This window comes from Gasterosteus aculeatus, chromosome 7 (genome assembly GCF_964276395.1).
Source record: "Gasterosteus aculeatus chromosome 7, fGasAcu3.hap1.1, whole genome shotgun sequence".
Taxonomy (NCBI): Eukaryota; Metazoa; Chordata; class Actinopteri; order Perciformes; family Gasterosteidae; genus Gasterosteus; species Gasterosteus aculeatus.
Genome location: NC_135694.1, coordinates 28,843,755 through 28,862,579, shown reverse-complemented (window position 1 = coordinate 28,862,579; position 18,825 = coordinate 28,843,755). Strand labels below are relative to the sequence as shown.

Here is an 18,825-nt window from a genome sequence, read left to right as displayed (position 1 = left end):
TGGGTCACAGTAGGGGGTGCAGTCATCAGTGTGTACCCCCACACAATACATTATGTCATGATGTTTTTTTTTATTTCAACTAAATCAGAATGCCAATAAAAAATCATTAAGTCATTAAGAACGTGAAATAAAATAATTTTCTTGTAATATTTTTTATTTGGTATGGACGTTTTTGCAATATCGGATAACTTACTCTTGTTTTATTTTCATGAAATAAACTCCTGCAGTCATGCATCACTGTGCAGACGCAGTGATTGGTGTCTATAATAGCATTGCCCTATTATTATCTCAGCCTGTACAACTTTTACTGCTGTTGTTTGTGACCATTATTGTTTACGGTTTAATTATAGAGCTGTCACGGTGGTAGACTGGAGGAAGGCAGTGCTCAACACGACACCTGTGATTTAGCAAAGCGGTTCTTACACAGGCCTTTCATTACAGCGACATTGTTTGAAAATAGCCTGCGTCTCCAACAGCTACGGATATCAGCATATAGTGCTGCAGCAAGATGCTTAAATAAAACATTTTAAACGTTGGCTTTATAGCTGTCGAATGGCCTGTTTGCTGGACATCCCTTAACACGCTGTCAGGGAGCTCCAACCGTAACCGTAACCGCACGCCACTAATGACCCAAAGGACCCCGAGGAACACGACCACAGCCGCCCAGACTCAAGTCTGCATGTAGTGCCGATGGTCAAATAGCGCAAATGCTTAAAATAGCATTTGAATAATGAAATGAAGCAACATTATTTCTCTCTACATTTGGAATCGGGGGGCTTTCCGCTATTGTTTGGGACTCAGTGTGGGGCTCTAACAACTCTGATGGCACAAAACGGGAAATGTAATGAGAAACCATTCATCACGCAATGCAGCTGTCCTGTCGCATACTATAATCTATTAGACCACAGCAGCGTCGTACCACTTTCCCTTTGGCAAACGCATTGCTTTCCGTGTAAGAATGATGCTACCTTCTTCTCTGTTTATGCAGAAACTGGCAGATATGTGGCGCATTTGTTTGCTGTGGAATTAACATTCAGCGATAAACTTTTAGTGGAGAGCAAGCAGACTGTTGTAAGCTGGCAGAGCTGTGCATGCTACTGAATTCATGGCGCCACCAAACAAAAGTGTAGACCGCCTTCAAAAGGACCGCTCGCTCGTGAAAGGGGAGCTTCGCTCATTTACATCACTGCGGACGCAGCTCACAATGTCATCCACTACAATAAACAGCAGCTTTATTAAGTCATAGCGTGTAGAATGAAAAGGAGTCAGTCAAAAAGAGGTTTTTGCAATGACTCTTCTTTGTCTGTAAGAAATCCATGACGTTTTCCAGATTTAATGACGTGCATGGGATCATTTTGATGATTTGGTAAACGCCAAGTTATCCAAAACAGGAATTACTAAAAGATACTCAGGTCTTTTTGATATTGGCACTGACACAATTCACAGACTTCATGACCCAACTTTGACCAACCGATTTCAGTTTCAACCGTTTGTACCAATCACCGCGGAAAAAAGTGTCTAGTGACTAATCTAAACCTTCGCTCACATCACGGCCGTTACCCGTTGCCGTCCCCCTTCAGGTCCTCCGTGTTCCCCTGGAGCACCGTCCTGCCTCCTTTCGTGTCGCTGCGCGTTGATGGACCTGATTAGGGGGGAAAAAAAGAACCACAGCAGAAAAGACGAGCGTCCCGGGGTAACTGTGTATTCACAAAAGAGGTGCAAACGAGTCTTCACGCCTCTGTGGACAAGCGCGTGGATGAGGGTGAGAAATCCTCCAACCAATGGCCGCCGAGACGCACGTGCGAGGGTCTGTCCTATCGTTGTCTCAGTAGCTGGATGTGCACAGCGGCGGGTGGGAGGCGAGGACTCCTGCCTCTCCTCTTCACGTCTCTCCAGTTCCTCCCATCCTTCTCCTCCCGCTTGTAGCGACTTTTTTGTTTTTTTGCACAATTGGCGGCCATCATTGACACCCGGCGGAGAGAGGCCGATGGATCCGGGCCAGGCAGAAGTGTGACATCCCAGTCTCACAGCAAAACGGGTAATAGCTACGTTGTGGACCAACGCATACGTCTCGCTAGAATCAAAATGCATACAAATGCTGATGCTTTCTTAAAATATTGTGTTTTTCACAGATAATAGACCGACAGTCCGCCATTTTCTTTTTTTAGCTGAGGGAAAGTTGACAGTCACGTCACCCTAGTTGCAAACGAAAAGTTGTACTGTCGCGCTTTCTCCCCAAAAGCGTGAGAATACCACGTTCCACAGCGTAGCTATTACACGTTTTGCTGTGAGACTGGGTCGAGAGTGGAGCGGAATGAGTCAGGGTTACACAGCAGCATGTGGACGCCCGCTCGGGAGACACCGTGCTGTCATTTCGGCCGGGTCATGTGACAGGCTGTGAGGTCACGGGCTTTGGCTTAGAAGGCCAGAGGCGGCAACGTCTACCGCCACAGTAGATCGATTTGCGGAAATGTACCGACGGTCGTGGAGGACATATAGATACGCGATAGTTTAATATTGATGATGGCCGTTGATGGAGAAAAAAAAGGATTACCAAGGTTGTCTTTTTAGCACCAACAGTTACCAACATAATCATACAAAGATAAAGAGACTAGGATTAAAGCTGTACCTAATCCAGGCCGGATTTGAAGGAAGTTCCTCAAAGCGCCCAAGGCTGTAGGAACAAAGCCTTTTACTTATACACGCGCCGATCGAGAGAGACTGCTGGCCCGGGCTTTCCTTCTCCAGCTGTTTCCATCTGCGCTCGCTCTCCTTGATGTCTCCGGCTCCCCCCAGGCGAGCGCCTTCTTATGCCGTCGCTGGTGATGCTGTCACACGGTTTCCCGAGAGCGTTTTCTAGTCCGTCCAATCCGTCTTCCCTGAACCTCCTTTTCCAAAGGTGGCTGTTCTCCGCTGGTGGAATGTGGCCGTCGGAGGCTGCTGTCGATACTTGTCACTTTGGTATTGTTTTACTCCGTGTGCTCATATTTAAAGCTGATGGGGGATACGTGTAACCTGGTGTGTAGGCTCGGCACAGAGGCCTCGGCGGAGAGGCGGTAGCATACGTCACCTACTAACAAAAGTCACTGTTTCTTTACAGGCCAAAGTCTTGGCAGCGCGTAATGACTCATGCTGTGTGAGTCACAGCAGCCGATGACGTTGGCTTTCATTCGTTCCAGCCCACCTCGCTCAGTCCACAGAAGGAAGCGCTGGAGTCCGTAGAGTCCGTGACTTATTCCCGTTAATGGCGTGGACCCTCTGCACTGAGGGGAACCCGCGCTTCATGTTAACGAGATGAGCGGAAGCGAAAGCGTCGCCGACCCCCCCGTCCACCGAGCCTCCAGTTGCCGTAGAAAGTGAAAGTGTCGACATTGGGTTGCTGAGTTCGGATCAATGAACCCGTAGATCAGTGACGAGCTGTCGGTTCCTATTTAACTGAAGTAGGAGGAGGTTTTGAAGCCATCGCTTCGGGGCTTCGGTGACAGCGGGCTGCTTGGAAACGTCTACAAACAAAAGATGTTTAGGAAACAACCACTTGATTATTCATCCTGAGACTTCATTTTAATGGTTTTAATGTTCCTGTAGAGCCCGGTGGCCTCAGATTGTTTGCATTTATCACCTAAACAACGTAAAGAAAGCAACATTTAAATAGTTATTAGGGGGTCACAAGGTAAAATGTTCTGCCCTGAAACGCGGGTGTGACCATCAAGCGATCCTGGAGCTCACGCAATCATACGGTCGTCATACGAGAGAAGGCAGACGGGGAAATAGGAATCTAGATCCGCCTCCCTTATATGCACGCATCAGCCGTGTGCGTGTGTGAAGTTTATTTCACGGCCGGAGGAGGAGACAGAACTTACCCTCTGCAGCTTTGAGTTTAACATCTTAAGAATTACCGTTTTTTATTTTTTACTTTGCATTATTGCCAAAATGCAGCGCACAACCTTTTGTAAAACCTGAGGGGGTTTTATTGTATGAGTCTCAATAAGTATTTTGGTGTGAAAAGCCTGGTTAATGTTAAACAACCGTCCCATTTCCCGGGTGTGGGGGGTCGATTTTGGAGCCTCTAGCCCGGTGTGTGCAGACGCTGTGGAAAACAAAAGAATTTCACTGCAGCAAATATTATGAGTTCAGTAAGGAGGCCAACGCAGTGGAGAGTTGTGTGTGTGTGTGTGTGTGTGTGTGTGTGTGTGGGAGAGGGGGGGGTTGACAGGAAAAGGGTATTTATCATAAAACACCAGGACTGTTTTCTACTTACAGCACAGAGTAATTTAGCCCAAAGCAGCTCTCCAAGATTGCAAATAACAAACAACAACAACAACACACGGCCGTCTTCTTCACAATTTCAAACACACACACAAACACACACACAGCAGTCCACTTGCGCATGTATTTCATGTGTACAGCATCCTGGGGCTGTGAGAGGGGGAGGAGGGGTGAGACGGGTGAGGGGGTGAGGGGCTACGTGGGAAGCAGTCAGCCTGCTGTGAGGCCTGCAGGGGTGAACGGGTTCAGTGTCTGGAGGCTCGTGAGCCTCTGGGCACGTTTCGGAAGTCACGGACCAATAGCAGAATTATTATTCAGGCGCATTTGTAATTGGGTTTACTGTATTAATCTCCTTCCTCCTGCAGAAGGTCTCTGGAGTCAACCCATCTTCAGTGACACGACGAGCCAGCAGAGGATATAGAAAAACAGCCGAGGAGCTGCCTGTTAAACCTTTCAGCTGCCTGAAAGTAACCTTCTTCTATTTACCTCTACGGGCAGAATAAACAAGGAACAATTCTTTCGATGACTTAAGCCGACCGGACGGAAAGTGTGAGATGCCGTTGAGAGCTCCAGCAAAAGGGGGTCAAACTGTTATTGCCAAGTAAAGATTTAACTTTGATGCCCATGATTTGTTAAGTAACATTATCTCATGATCGAATGTGCAGAATGCTGTGATATCTGCTGAAAGCGTTCACATCCCCAAGGGAGTGAAACACTTTGATCTCAACAAGTTCCACGATCTTCAATCTAGCAGCATTCTCATTAAAGCTCCGCTGTATGAATCTGCCACACTGACATTCTGTGCATCTCAGTGTAACATTGCAGCTCCATGATTCAGACTTTTATTGCAAAATATATAAATACCAGCTTGACATTACTAGCTGGTGATAAGCAAAAGGAAAGGTATCGAGTGAGGTAAAGGTAAAACCATGCGCGACGTGTCACTGGGTTGGTGGCCCCTTTATTCTTTTCTTTTATTTGACAAAATTCATCTCGCATTGTGGAAATTCCCCAACAGAAAAAACACGAGCCGAAGGACAAAACACCTTTTCCCTGCTGTCTTGTTGAAATTATAACGTTCCCTGGTTTCAGTTGTGGGACCGTGAGCTGAATTCTCATTGTTGGGGAATAACAACACGCTCACATCATGGGAATACTTCACCGAGGGACAGAGGCAAAGGGATCAACGTGAACGGTTGTCTTTCTCTTTTATCCCACAGTCAATGCGACGGAAATGCAAATTTGTTCAGTGTAAATTATATGACTACAACCACTTTTACGATTGAATAATAAGGATTCTACATTCCCATTGGTGACATTATCAATACCTTTGTTTGATTAAACCATCACATGGAGTTTGAGCCAGAAGAGGCTCGGCCAAGCGTGACAAGGCCGAAATGCTCCAAACCTTTAGGTTTTTAAACATGTACACATCACTTAAGCACATAACATAACAGATTATTTGGATTATTCGGAGCCGCCACAGGCATTTTACACAAATAACCTCGCCTGCCTTGACGGCTTCCACAGTAGTCACAGGTGGATTAATGTGGGACGAATGCACAATTCTTCCTGCAGGTGTGTCCTTGCCGACTCCAGAGTTGAGCATAATTAATGATGAACGTGACTCATCCGTGTCATCTGACCCCAGGTTGGCCGCATGTGTTTATACCCTGAAAACTGCATTTTTCTTAGTATTCAGGACTCGCCCTTCCACAGAGGCGAAACATTTGTGCTTTGTTGTTTGACTTGGAACACTTGTTGCCCCCCCCCCCGACAAACGGGCGTTTGTGAATCTGGGGTCGACCGGATTAAAAAAGCAGGAGACGCTGGCCCGAGTTGACCGTCTGACGAGGAAGCGGAAGTCGCTGCTCCATCGTGAAGCGTCCTGTGACTCAGAGCTTTTCTTGGGGGTCGTTGCAGGGCTTCCTATCCGCTCTGTCTTTCCTTGTCGTTTTCTATTTCCTTCATCCCCCCCCCACCGCCCGCCCGCCCCCGCCCGCCTCACACACACACACACTCATACAAAAGCTCACATGCACACACACACACACACACACACACAGCCCTCCCCTGCCTCTGGCTGGCCGGCTCTGGTGCTGCCGTTGCTTATTGTCAAATCACCCTCAGTCCCTTAACTCTTTCGCCCCATTTGCCGGCTGGCTGTGGGAATCAATATCGCGGCGTATCCGGACCTCAGACATTTAATTTACCATTTGCACCAGTCGTGGGATATTTATGTGGAGGAGATGCAGATGAATTATTTCTTCCCGCCACTTTCTGTTTGGCTCCTGGTCCCCGGCTTTCACTCCGGATGCGAAGGCCTCACCGGTGGAGGTGTTTTTACGTCGGCCTCCTTCACACACCACGCAACGCCCACTGGACCCCGTTTCCAGCCACCGGTGAAGCAAAGGGGTCGCCGGTCGAGACCCCCTTTGAGTTTGTAGGACTAACACTCTGCATGCCTGGTCACATGCGCCCCCCACCTCTATACAAAGCAAGGTAATTGGCAATTTATATGGAGCCTCATGCAGCGAGGGTGTCTCTGTTAGTTAATATTAGAGTCGCCACCATTTTGTAATCAGGATGACTTGCCCAAGGTTACGATTCTGTCAGATTGTGCGTGCCTGAAATATGTTATTACATAAAGAAGAGGGGCATATATATATATATATATATATATAATTCGTAGTCCTCGTCTCACCTTCTATATTAGAACAATGCAATGATTATATGATGCCAGAACTCAGGGGCACAAATGTGTCTTCAACACAGATAGCTATATGATGTTCCTGATAAACCTAATTATATGAGATACATGTAGACATTGTAAAGCACAACTGTTCCCGTCCTAGTTTTAAGTGTTTATTATTCAAACACAGTGGTATTTTCAACCAGCACCACAATAGGTCCCTAACGTTCCAGTTTGAGTGCAAAAGACATAAACCGCACCAAACCTCAACATTATCTCCTCGTAAAAGAGATTTTAATTTCAAAGTCGTGATCATTCCGTGATTTATGGTTCAATTTAGAGTAAATGAGAGAAACAAAGGCATCTTTTCGGCCGCAGCTTCCCCTGTCGCCCAAATATGGTCACTTCTGGTAAAAAAACTAAAACAAGGTTTTAGGACGGTCAACATGCTGAACTCAAAACTTTAGTCCGGCGGCAAACCACAGACTGACAGTCAGTCAGTCTGATCACGGCTGCTGATCGGTGACAAATTAAAGTTTACAGTTGATTAATTTGAGGATAATTTGAGTTTTACTGCACATTGTTAAACTAACAATGCGCTCCCAGTGCTTTAAGTGTCTGAAGTTCCATCAGGACGCATCACTGGCCTGACGGATGGTTTTGTTGAAAGGATACTTCGCAAAGGAGAAAATAGACTATTTATTTGTTTATCCTATATCCTATATATACAAACCTACAAAACGACAAAAAATTAGGTGTAAAGAGCTGGAAATTGAAGGAGGGCGGATGAATGCTGTTGGGCTGCATGCTTTTTTTCTCTTTTAAAAAAAGACACACGCACACGGATACTTTGCTAATCAGGGGAAATTATTTCGCGACAAAAGCGTTTGTATGTACACGTAATGTAAAGAACCAACACAGTGTGAAATCCACAATATAGACTGTGCTACTAACTATAGATTAAATAAAAAATATAAATAAACTCAAGATTTAAACAGTCAAACATCGGTGAAATGGTGTCACATTATGGTTAATTATTTGGCCACAGCTGTTAAACAGCCTCTTCGAAAACGAGGGTAACGAGGGATATCGTATTTCCAATTGTTAAATTGCATTACAACTCAGTGATTCCATAATAATGCATTTGTTTGCAGATAAACTGTAAGAAACATCTGTTTTTTTAGTGAGGTCTGACTCCATTGTTTTTTTAATTACACTTTTTTGTTAGTTTTATGGTTACATCACTTTCCAACTGGAGTTGTCACCTTTATTGTTTTAAACAACAAGAACATTAATACAGTTTTGGGGAAAAAAACTCTTAACATCGCTAGTCGGAAGAAATAGCTTTTAAAAAGTCCCGGTATAGCAAGTAACAAAAAGTCCTATTTATGTATAGAGCGACTAAAGCACACACACACCCTGTGTGTGATCGGGATTCCCCAGCAGCGGTGGAACAACACTCTTCTTCACCCCTGGTGAGCAGGATACACCTGCTGCTGGTTCCCCATCTGTTCACCTCCAAGTTATGGCAGAGATCCATCACACACACACACACACACACACACACAGACACACACACACACACACACACACACACACACACACTAACCTCATTCACAAAGTCGGGCAGATTCTCTTCCACTGGGACAGGGTGTGAGGGACAGTAGCAGCAGTGAAGGAAAAGCTGCTTCTGAAGAGTAGTTTTAACATACGGTGACCTTTACAGCCGTTACCCAGTCAGCTGTGTATGAACAGAACTGAGACTGTGGATACAAACATTAATATACTTTCAAACCTACTGCAGACCCCGCTCACCAAGATGCTGTTTTTGGTTGAACTATGTACATTTTAACATTAAGCTCTTCTAAAAGCGTTTCCCATTGGATGTTTTGCATGATGCCATTTCCACGCGCTGCATGCATACATGTACGCTCATCCACAACTACCGTGTATAACCTACAGAAACTCCCTTCGTCTGTCAGGTGAACAGGCTGTTTATGTCAAAAGCATCTTGCGGCTTTGAAGAAAGCAAAATAAGGGCTTCAGTCAAGAGAAGGCTGTCTGACGGCGGGCCGGTGTCTGTTTGGAGGGTTTTTGTTTGCCTCTAGTGGGAACACTAGCAGCCACAACAAGCTAACGTGCTAACTCGCTATGAGCAACTTGGCCAGCGAGCGGCAACTACCTGTTCGGGTCTTTTTTGGGATGAATTAATTAATGTGTTCACTTGAAAAAGCGACACCGTCACATACCGGGATACCGTCAGAATCTTTCTAAATAACGTGATATGGATTTTTGGCCGTACCGCACATCCTTATCTGACAGCAAGGTCAAGTTGTGAAAATATGAGGTCAAGCATACTACTGATGTGCAACTGCTACCATGCAAGGTGCCACCTGCCCATAAGAACTCAGGAATCATTCCCTCCCACTCACCAAGGACGTGCCCAGCCTTCGGGACCAATTAGGGTTCAAGTGTCTTGCTCTGTGTCTTTAGCGGTAGACCCGCAGGAGGATGCTAACCCTTGAGCTAAGTATCAGTTATGGGCCCGATGAATGGACTACTGTTTAGTGTTAGCATGCTTGCATTAGATATTTCCTATACGATTAAAATAATGCAGGGGTTTTCTGCCTGCCCTTCGAGTCTGATATGTTGTTTGATCTATTTTAGATCACTGGGACTAACTTTACTGGAGTGTTTATGTTTTTAATGACTAGGCTTGTTTATTGTGTCGTAGTCGTGATCATCTGACTGATAACTATTTTAACACATGCTGGTTTGCTTTGTCATGTTTTTCGGAAAAGCAGCAGGTCAGGTTTTCCTGATTTGTCGAGAAGAAATTCATCTTTACACCATTGAGACACTTTTTACGTGTCTTTTATCTGGACTCACACGATCAAAAGCAACACGTTGTTGATCACAACCAGAAATATTCATTACAATCAATGATGGGGATGGCTATCTGAAGATATTCCTTTCATGCTGGGTCTAGCCTACTGTACTTGATTAAATGACTATTTCCTCTTGTGCATCTCCTCCAAATTGCCATTGATCGACTCCAAATTGACGACATTGTGTTTCATCTGATTTAACTCCGGTTGTCTCGGCCTCTTCTGGAAGAGCTCACACAAGCTCACAAATTAGAAAAAGTGCTCTCTACTTGCCCTCAGCTGTCGTCCTTCATATCCTGGGCATTGGCTTCTGCTTTAAGGTCTTGCGGTGCTTCTGCTAGCCTGTTTTCAGACGTGTCAGACATGCTTCCACAGTGAGGTTGCCAGTTTTGATGAGCGTGCTGGACAAAAGGGATGGGAGGTATTTTGAAGCTACAGATTGAACTCTTTGTATAAATTTAATTGTATGGGTCAAACAAATGAGATTTGTATACTTACTTTGGACAGAGCCAGGCTGGCGCCGTGTCCCGACTTATGAAATGTTGAATCTGTTGCTGTCCAGAATTCCACTTAGCTGCCATAACAACGCATTCAGCACCACGGCTAGCTCCACCACCGTGCTCACTTTTAAGTCCTGTCTACCCAAAACAGCGCGGGGGGATCATAATAAAGCCTCACCATGTGGTTGTTTGCGTTGACTCGAGGGCAGATGGGAAGAGCCAACCAGTTGCAGTTGTTTTAATATCGCAATATTAATAGAGTTCCTGATTGTCAAGTCTCTAGCAGAAGCCGAACTGATAAAGTGTCTCGTTTAATGGGTTTTCTGGCTGGAGACAAACTGGAGGAAGATTTTATTACGGTTTATTGAAGACCACCTCAAGCCAGGAGACAAACAACCTTGGGTTTTTCCCCCTAATAATTAAGTGCTAACCATTTAAATATTAAAAACTGCAATTAGGGAGCAAGGGATCAGCCTCAGAGGCCGTGGAGGACTATTGCTTTTTCCAGATTTACTGCCCAGTGAGAGACCCCTTTCTGCTCCATAGCAACGAAGCTTGAAGAAATTAGGAGCTCAGGTAAAAACAGTATGTGGCGATCATACAACTTTCTTATTTTATAAATTAACATTAGTTTTCTTATATATTAATTTTCCGAAAAGGGTTTAAATTGAAATGAATCATTGATGATCTCCGCGGGGAAATTAGATCTTTTTTTCACTACAGACTTTGACAAGACTACAAACTGTACTTTAAAAAAAGACCCCTTCAAATAAAATAGTACATCAAAGTGAGAAAGTTTAAGTTCACCAAAATCAGCAGGAGAATATCTTGCAATATTTTGGGAGCCACTCCATGTTAAGCTATGCTAACCATGTCCTGGCTCTATCATCATGGTATTATTTCTTATTAATAATCAGCCTGCTCTCATTGATGGGATGGACGAAATAGTAGTTCATAGATAACAATCCTTAAAATGTTGTATTGTATCTTATTACTTTGGGCACTTTGTGCACTTAATGCATTTCCACCGGCACCTCTAACGCTTTCACGCACATTGGTTTGCGCATGAAGAAGAGACATCGGCGATTATGTTCGAGCAATTATCTCCTCGCGCGAGTCACGTGGTAAAAGCGTCCCCGGTGAGCCGCTCAGTCCTCGCAGACATTCCGTGCGTATTTTTCTCATCAGCAGCTCTGGAAGTTTTGGATACCAACCGAGATGCCGGGGACTTCTCCGCTGACTGACGCGCCCCCCCCCCCCCCCCCCCCCCCCCCCTTCCCCCTCCCCGGCCCGCCTGTCCCGCCCGTCCCGCCTGTCCCGGTCGGGTAAAAGGCGCATGTGTGTGTGATCGCTGTGATGTGTGTAGAGCCGCATCCAGACGCACTGGCCGCCGCTGGCTGATGCTGCCCCCCCCCCCCCCCACCCGCCCCCCACCTCCTCCGCCCCCCCCAACGCCTCACTACCCCGCCTCCACCCACCACACACACACACACACACACACACACACACACACACACCCCAACTCCACCTCATCTCGGTGGTGTTGTGCGCAAAATCTCCAGCGCCGGACGGACGGACGCAGTTTGACGGCACAAACGAGCGGCACTGCGGGGGGGGGAGATCCAAGAAAAGCGCATCCGAGGCACACATGGATATTTAACCGGGCATTACACGTTTTTTAATCTCTTTTTTTTTTTTTTTTTTTTTAACCCCTGTGCTGTTGCTTTTGCCCCAGGGGTGTTAATTCAACCTGCTCGATGTCTCTCATCAGTTTGTAACCGAAACAAAATGAGGATTTCTTCTCGCGACTGGTTTCTGTTGATATTCTGTGGCTTTTGGGGACTGGCAATGGGTGCTTTCCCGAGCAGCGTTCAGATCGGTGAGTGCGGGAGCCTCAATGTGAATTCCGTCAAGAAAAGCGACCGTGTGAATGAATGTGTGGACGTCCTGTCCTGCCGCGCAACACCCCGCCACTTCTCAAAGTACCAAATTGTTGATTTCTCTGTTTTTTTTTATTTTTCTTCTCTAAAATGTCACGTGCAGCCAGACAGGGTGGTCTGCTCTGTTGATGCATGTTTAACACGCACGCAAACACACAGTAAATGCGCTTTGTATCTGCGGGCTGTGCATCCCGGTGCACTCCGCCACTGCAGCAGATCAGAGCAGCAAAGAGTGCGCGCGCGCGCGCGCGCGTGTGTGTGTGTGTGTGTGTGTGTGTGTGTGTGTGTGTGCGTGTGTGTGTGTATTCCCCATGCAGGCTGCCTGTGTGCATTGGCCGCTGTTAACTGTCTCGCAGACCCGGCTGCAATAAACCTGCACGGTCCCGGGAGTCTTAAAGCTCCACTATTTTATTTTATTTTTTATACATGTCAACGACTTAACAGTCGTGGATGCAAATAAAGGCGATGGATTCATGGCTTTCATTTGACGAGCAGGGCAATATCGACTTGGTTGATTTAAAGGCAGGGAGTAAAAAAGAAGGGCAAACTGTGACCTCCAGTTGGTGATCATCACAACGGACCCCAAATAATCAATCATCAGTAAAGCAGTCCGTCATCCTGTTAAAACCTTTTTAAGGATTTGCTCAAAATGACTTTTTCTTTTTGGTAGTTTCGCCTTCCAATGCACCGCTGCTCGTAGCTGAGTCAAGGCACATCAGGACCAGTCGGGCTGATGACAAATGACAAGCTGCTCAAATGATTATCCTTGTCCTTTTACATCAACGTGATACCCGAATCAGAGGTCAGAGGTCAGGGCCGTTTACAGACTGCAACCCTGGAACTGAGGCCACGCGAGCTGGGCGGTGGTTTAAACTTGCATCTGTGGAATCGCTGCCATAACGATGAACATTCAAGTGACGCCGGCTGCTGATTTAAGCAGAACTGCTGCTGCGTGTGTACAAATACTCTCACACGCTCTGCAACTTCAGACACATTTCCCTGACGTTTCTGAAATTATAAGCGATTCTCAGCATCGTTTGGCTCAAAGCATTTCTGCCAATGGTAGCAAACCTTGCTGATGTAATACCAGTGTCGTCATATTTCCTCCCCTCAGCGCTGTAATTGACCTCTACGAGTGTATAAATGTACAAGTGATTCCTTTTTGTCTGTTTTGAGCAGCCAACACAAAGTTCCACCGGTTCTCAGTGAGAGCAAACGTCTCTCCAATCCACACTCGCCGGCCTCAAATAATCGTCACTGATGAATCTATACTTATTAGCAGTGGGACATTTACTGTGTACACATGCGGGCTACACAGAAACAAGGGCACAAATACAGCCATGGCAAACGTGCTTAACAACTGCCACAGATTCATTCGGACTCCATTGATGTATGTGAAAGGTTTCCATTGGCTCTACAGGTTCTCTTTCAAGGACCCTGAAGCCATCATCACTTCTTAAAAACATCTGACGGGCTCTGTGTGTGTGTGTGTGTTTAAACTTAGAGATATTTTAAGGAAGTGTTGTCAGATTCTTGGACTTAATGACACCCGTCGTGTCACCACCCGTCAGAACTCAATTCATACCTCGTATCAAAACGTGCTGAGAAAAAACGTACAGTTACACGTTCTTGGTTCTTTAAGCGGCTAACAAAAAAAATCTCCTTCCTCTCAAAAGAAAAAAAAAAACTGTTGGGGGACAACTTGGATGTGCGAGACAAGGGACAAATAACCAACAGGGGTAGCCAAGCTAGCATTATGCTAACAGGCTTCTCCATTGGCCCGTAGCATAGCGTAGTCAGCAACGCTATTGAAAAGTCCTCGGCGTCCTCTGGAGGTTTTCCTACAGGCGTTGACAGGCGTGCCCGATTTGCATATGAAGATCTAATATAATCCCTGTGATGCCTGTTGACGGCACACTATATGTTTGTAATGAAGCTTCAAAGTGGGTCAAACAAACACAGGACACCCAGGAGATGTTCAAGTGTGCATTGACTTGATATACCAGTTTAGTTTGTAACTGACATATTTTACTGGAAATGTGTTGATTGTAAATACGTAAGAGGGAATTCCTGCTGATCGGTTGCCAAGACGAGCAAAAGGTTCACACACATTTTGGTGAATCAGGAATTAACACCTTCTGTTAGCATTTGGATACGAGTGTGAGGCAGTGGAACTTGAAACCATCACAGTGGAAATTACAATTAAATTCATAGCTCCAGTGCTTTTTCTACTAGATGAATAGGATGTAAATTAGTGAGCACCATACAGGATTAAAATATTCTGAAGTTTATATCATAAAGAGGTCAGCTATAAAAAGAACACACTGGCATTTTGCTTTGTGTGACATTTATACTGTCTAATCTCAAGAAGTGTAGCCTTAAGTCAGATTTTTAAATGTGAAGCAAACTGCTTCAAACCTAAAACACCAATGACATTTTCTCGACCATGATCCACAGTCGAGAGCTTTGCAGAAGAAGAAGAAGAAGCCTGTAATGTCAAAAGAAATTAAAGAAAGAGGAAAGATCCCCAGAGCGAGTCTTATCTCTGATGCCAAACTGAATCTTGACACTCGAGCAGCTCGTGCGTGAAAAAATGAATGAACATCTTTGTTTATCCAGAAGGATATTTTGAGAATATTATCTCCCTTCTCTCCGCTGGCATTGGTGTAAAACAACAGTAATTCACAAGCTGATCACGCTCTATCCTGCATTGACAGATAGCCCAGTGGTGCTTAAATCGTGAGTTGCTATAAATTAGTACAGAATAGTGGCTCACCAGACCAATATTGGCCTTTTATTTCATTTCAGCCGCAATAACTACTTGATTTTCCTCTCTAAAATGTGGTCAGAAGTGGGCGCTACAGTCTATGCCTGCTTGTAATCCGCAATGAGAACTGAAAAATGGAGAGAAGTCGCAAGAACCTCGTCAGAATTTATGCAGCAAATTTGTTTCAATCTAATGCATCAATTTAATTAAGGCCAAAAAATCATTTTACAGGCTTTTTTATTGGATTTGATTGGTTTAGTGCCCACTTTAATCCAATTGGATGTTACCAATGAAGTTCACTAACGAGCTTCCAGGTTAACGAAATACTTACGATGGACACAAATCACATTTCCTGCATCATGAAGCTGAACTCTTCGATGGTACAAAACAAGAACCATGAACACACCTGATCTGATTGGATCAACATGTGCGGCTCTCAATGTTTTGCTGCTCTTCCAATAAGTGAAAATGTAGTGTTAACGGTGAAGTCTTTCTCGCCTTTCTCATTTCCAGGCGGGCTGTTCATCAGAAACACCGATCAGGAGTACACTGCCTTTCGCTTGGCAATCTTCCTGCACAACACCAGCCCCAACGCCTCGGAAGCCCCGTTCAACCTGGTGCCTCACGTGGACAACATCGAGACAGCCAACAGCTTCGCCGTCACCAACGCCTGTAAGTCCCCTTGTTTACTTCTGTGTTTGTGCACAGTGAGGCTTCCTGAGGGTGGTGGGATACGGACAATATTGTCGTATGGTTTATGGAGCTTTTATGATAGACAAGTTCCTTAATCTCCCCACCATCCATGTGAATGCTAACAAAGCACTGGAGCTGTATGAATAATATTTTGTAGTAATAAGGAGCTGAAGAAGGGGCAGAACTTCCTCTGAAACGCAAATTCCCGTTACAACGATTGCATTTTTAGACAGATTAAACAAACTAGATACAACACACTGATTTGTGATCTTCTGAAAGGTTTTTAATGTTGATTTAAATATCTGGACAGGTTCCCCCTACTTTATAAAGCTATGCTAAGCACGTGAAGGCTAAAATGGTGCCATGGCGAGAATTACAATTCCCAAATATTCAGATATTTTGCAATATTTTTAGGAAATATAATGCTTTTTTAAATATCATATTTGGAAAACCCTCACAGAACATGGGGAAAAAGTACTAGTAGTAAAAAGTAGACTTTTCAGAACCAGACCGCATTTATCACAGTGCCTGAAACACCCAACATCAAAACGCAGCACAAAAGGACAAACCACAATTATCTTGCATGTAAACTACTGATTAAGAACCAATGCAGTGTTTCTAAGAATTGGCAACACGAAACATAATATGACGGTACTCGTGTGTATAGATCATGTCTTACAGCGCTATTCACCTAACTTGTATGATGCCTGTTGGACCAATTGTTTGTGATTTTGCTGTGTTCCTAGATCTCAGCAATTATTTTGGTGAGTACAAATGTTTTCCTGATGGATCGAAGTGATGATTAGAATTAGTAGTCAACCATGCTATTACTAAAACATAAGTGTCTTTGTCATTCCGAATGAAAAGAAAGCGGAAATGTTTTACCTGAGACATATTTCGGTTGTGTGTTTCCATCCTGCCACTAAACCAGCTCGTTGTGTGTACATGAGCATGAGTGCATGAGTGTCCATGCACGTGTGTGTGGTGATGATGTGGCAGTACAGCAGTTTCTGGGTGTCTGCTGGTCCACATCTGATCGGAGCAAAGCCGCACGCGCACTAAAGGGGACAGCAACCGCACACGCAAACACACACCAGTCGCACACAACCGCAAACGGTAGTCGGCCGTGAGTTTTCTCTTGTCGATGATCCCTGTTTCTTTGCATCTCTCTGTGTGGGTCCGTGTGCGTGTGTTTGTGTGTGTCTGTGTGCGTGTGTGCAGGGGGTGGGGGTTCCCACAGAGACCATAAAGCACCGCGGCCTGACGTCTTCTACTATCTGTGTTGTGATCTGGTGTTAGAAAAATCAATGGCTAAATTAAGGAGAGGATGAAGTGCTGTTATGGTTGTTTGGTAATAGATGGTGGGGGGGGGGGCACTCTCTCTGCAATCAGAGTAGAAGGGCGACTATTTTAAGTCTTATGGTTAATAATAACATTATAGAGCGTTATATTTCCCTTGCATTTACTATTTATTGACACTGAAGATAATGTCTCTGAATCTAAAATCATGTGCATCACGTTTGCATGTAAAGAGTTATGACCATGAGAAGAAAAGAGAATTTATATATATATATATATCCTCCCACTTTCATGATCTATTTAAAGATTCTTAATCATTTGCAAAAAAACAGCTTGTCTGATATTTTATAGTTGCTCCATCGGAAAACATCTTCATTTCAACAATCCTTTTTTAACTTTTGCTCGTATTTCACTTGCAAGGTTACATCGTCCCCGTAGCGTGTATTTTGTGTTCGCCGGGTCAATACAGCCCCCGAAGTGATGCAGTGAGACAGGAAGCGGCCTTTGGAGGAGCTCTCCGTGAGCGCTCCAATAGGCGGAGGTCTGCAGTGCTCCTGAAGCAGAGGCGCCTCGCTGGGTGTAAAACGCCGCGTTTCCAGCAACACAAGAAACTATAGGATTTTTCACCTAATGGCCGCACGGTCACAGGAAGCCGAGCTGCAGCGCATTGATTGGCCGAGCCGAATCAGAGCAGAATTACATGAGCCAATCAATGGCTCTGATAGCTCAGGGCCAGCGGGCGCGGGGGGGGTGGGGGGGCGGGGGGGGGTCCGAGATCGAAACCGCCATCACCAGCTTTCACTCCCCGCTTCACATTTCCCAGAGTCTTTGTTCCCCCTCCCCACACGCCGGTTTTGCTCCATTATCGGCGGCCCTGAGATAATAGTTCTGAATAGGCAGTGTTACCGTGTGACGTTTAAGGGCATCGTGTGCACTTGGGGACGGGGAGATGAGAGAAGCGGCTCATTTGTGGAGGGGAGATTAGGCCATTCAGCGGCTCCGCGTCCTGCTGTCAGGGGGGCTGATGGGGACAATTGTTGGGAGGACGGGGATGAATGTTGTTGCATGTTTCCCATTGTCGTTGTTAATCATTCTGTAGACCCGGACAGCGATACATTCTGTTTCACTTGCTTGATTCATTGTACAGTTACTGGTGCGACTGGTGTCGTACTGTAAATGGGAAGCTACTAATGGCGTTTTTATCGGGTCGTTCATCCCGCAAAACTTTCAAAGCTCCCCCTGTCAGTGGTTCACACAGCATTTCAATCTATCGGTACAAATGTTCCTCACGTTCACGTTCCTTTGTGGACTTCAAGTATTATACTCAGTGTGCACATTATTTATTTAAAAAAATAATGTTTTAAGAAGCTAAACTTAAGCGCCATTTGTCAAGTAGCCAAACAAATGATATGATGCATTTAAAAGATTACCAGTCAAACATCAAGTAATGGGGAAACCATGTGAAACGAACGGTTTCCCCAGTCTCTCCATTGCGCATAGTTCAAGTTTTTGTCAAAGTGCCATCACTGGTTATGCGCTCAAGTTCAGGGCAGCTGGAGTCGGAGTGACTGCTGTGTGCGGTTTGTGAGTCCTTGAACTCGAAAGGCTTCTCAGCCATTCGTCTCTTTGGAGACGAGGACGTCTCCTTTGGGAGTTCAGAAGGGAAGTCGGTGAGAGCGTCCAGCTGTTGGTGACAGCAGCTGGCCTTGAAGAAGGGAGTTAACAACGCCACTTGTGGTTTATGTAACAGTGAAAAGTGCAGTGTCCCTGAAATCAATGA

General features: G+C 45.3%; 1 protein-coding gene across 4 annotated transcripts in view; it reads left to right on the top strand.

Annotated features, from left to right (window-relative positions):
• Positions 1-11,847: 11,847 nt before the first annotated feature.
• The window catches only part of LOC120821398 (glutamate receptor 4), a 69,754-nt gene continuing 62,776 nt past the window's right edge, over positions 11,848-18,825 (top strand). The window contains exons 1-3 of one of the 4 annotated variants that reach the window (XM_040179873.2): positions 11,934-12,225; positions 15,567-15,725; positions 16,493-16,510. In XM_040179873.2, coding sequence (XP_040035807.2) covers positions 12,135-12,225; positions 15,567-15,725; positions 16,493-16,510 — 268 coding nt within the window. In that variant the 5' untranslated portion in view covers positions 11,934-12,134. Of the gene's footprint in view, positions 12,226-15,566; positions 15,726-16,492; positions 16,511-18,825 lie in introns of all 4 variants that reach the window. The other 3 variants (XR_013468394.1, XM_040179875.2, XM_040179877.2) reach the window with 3 other exon arrangements.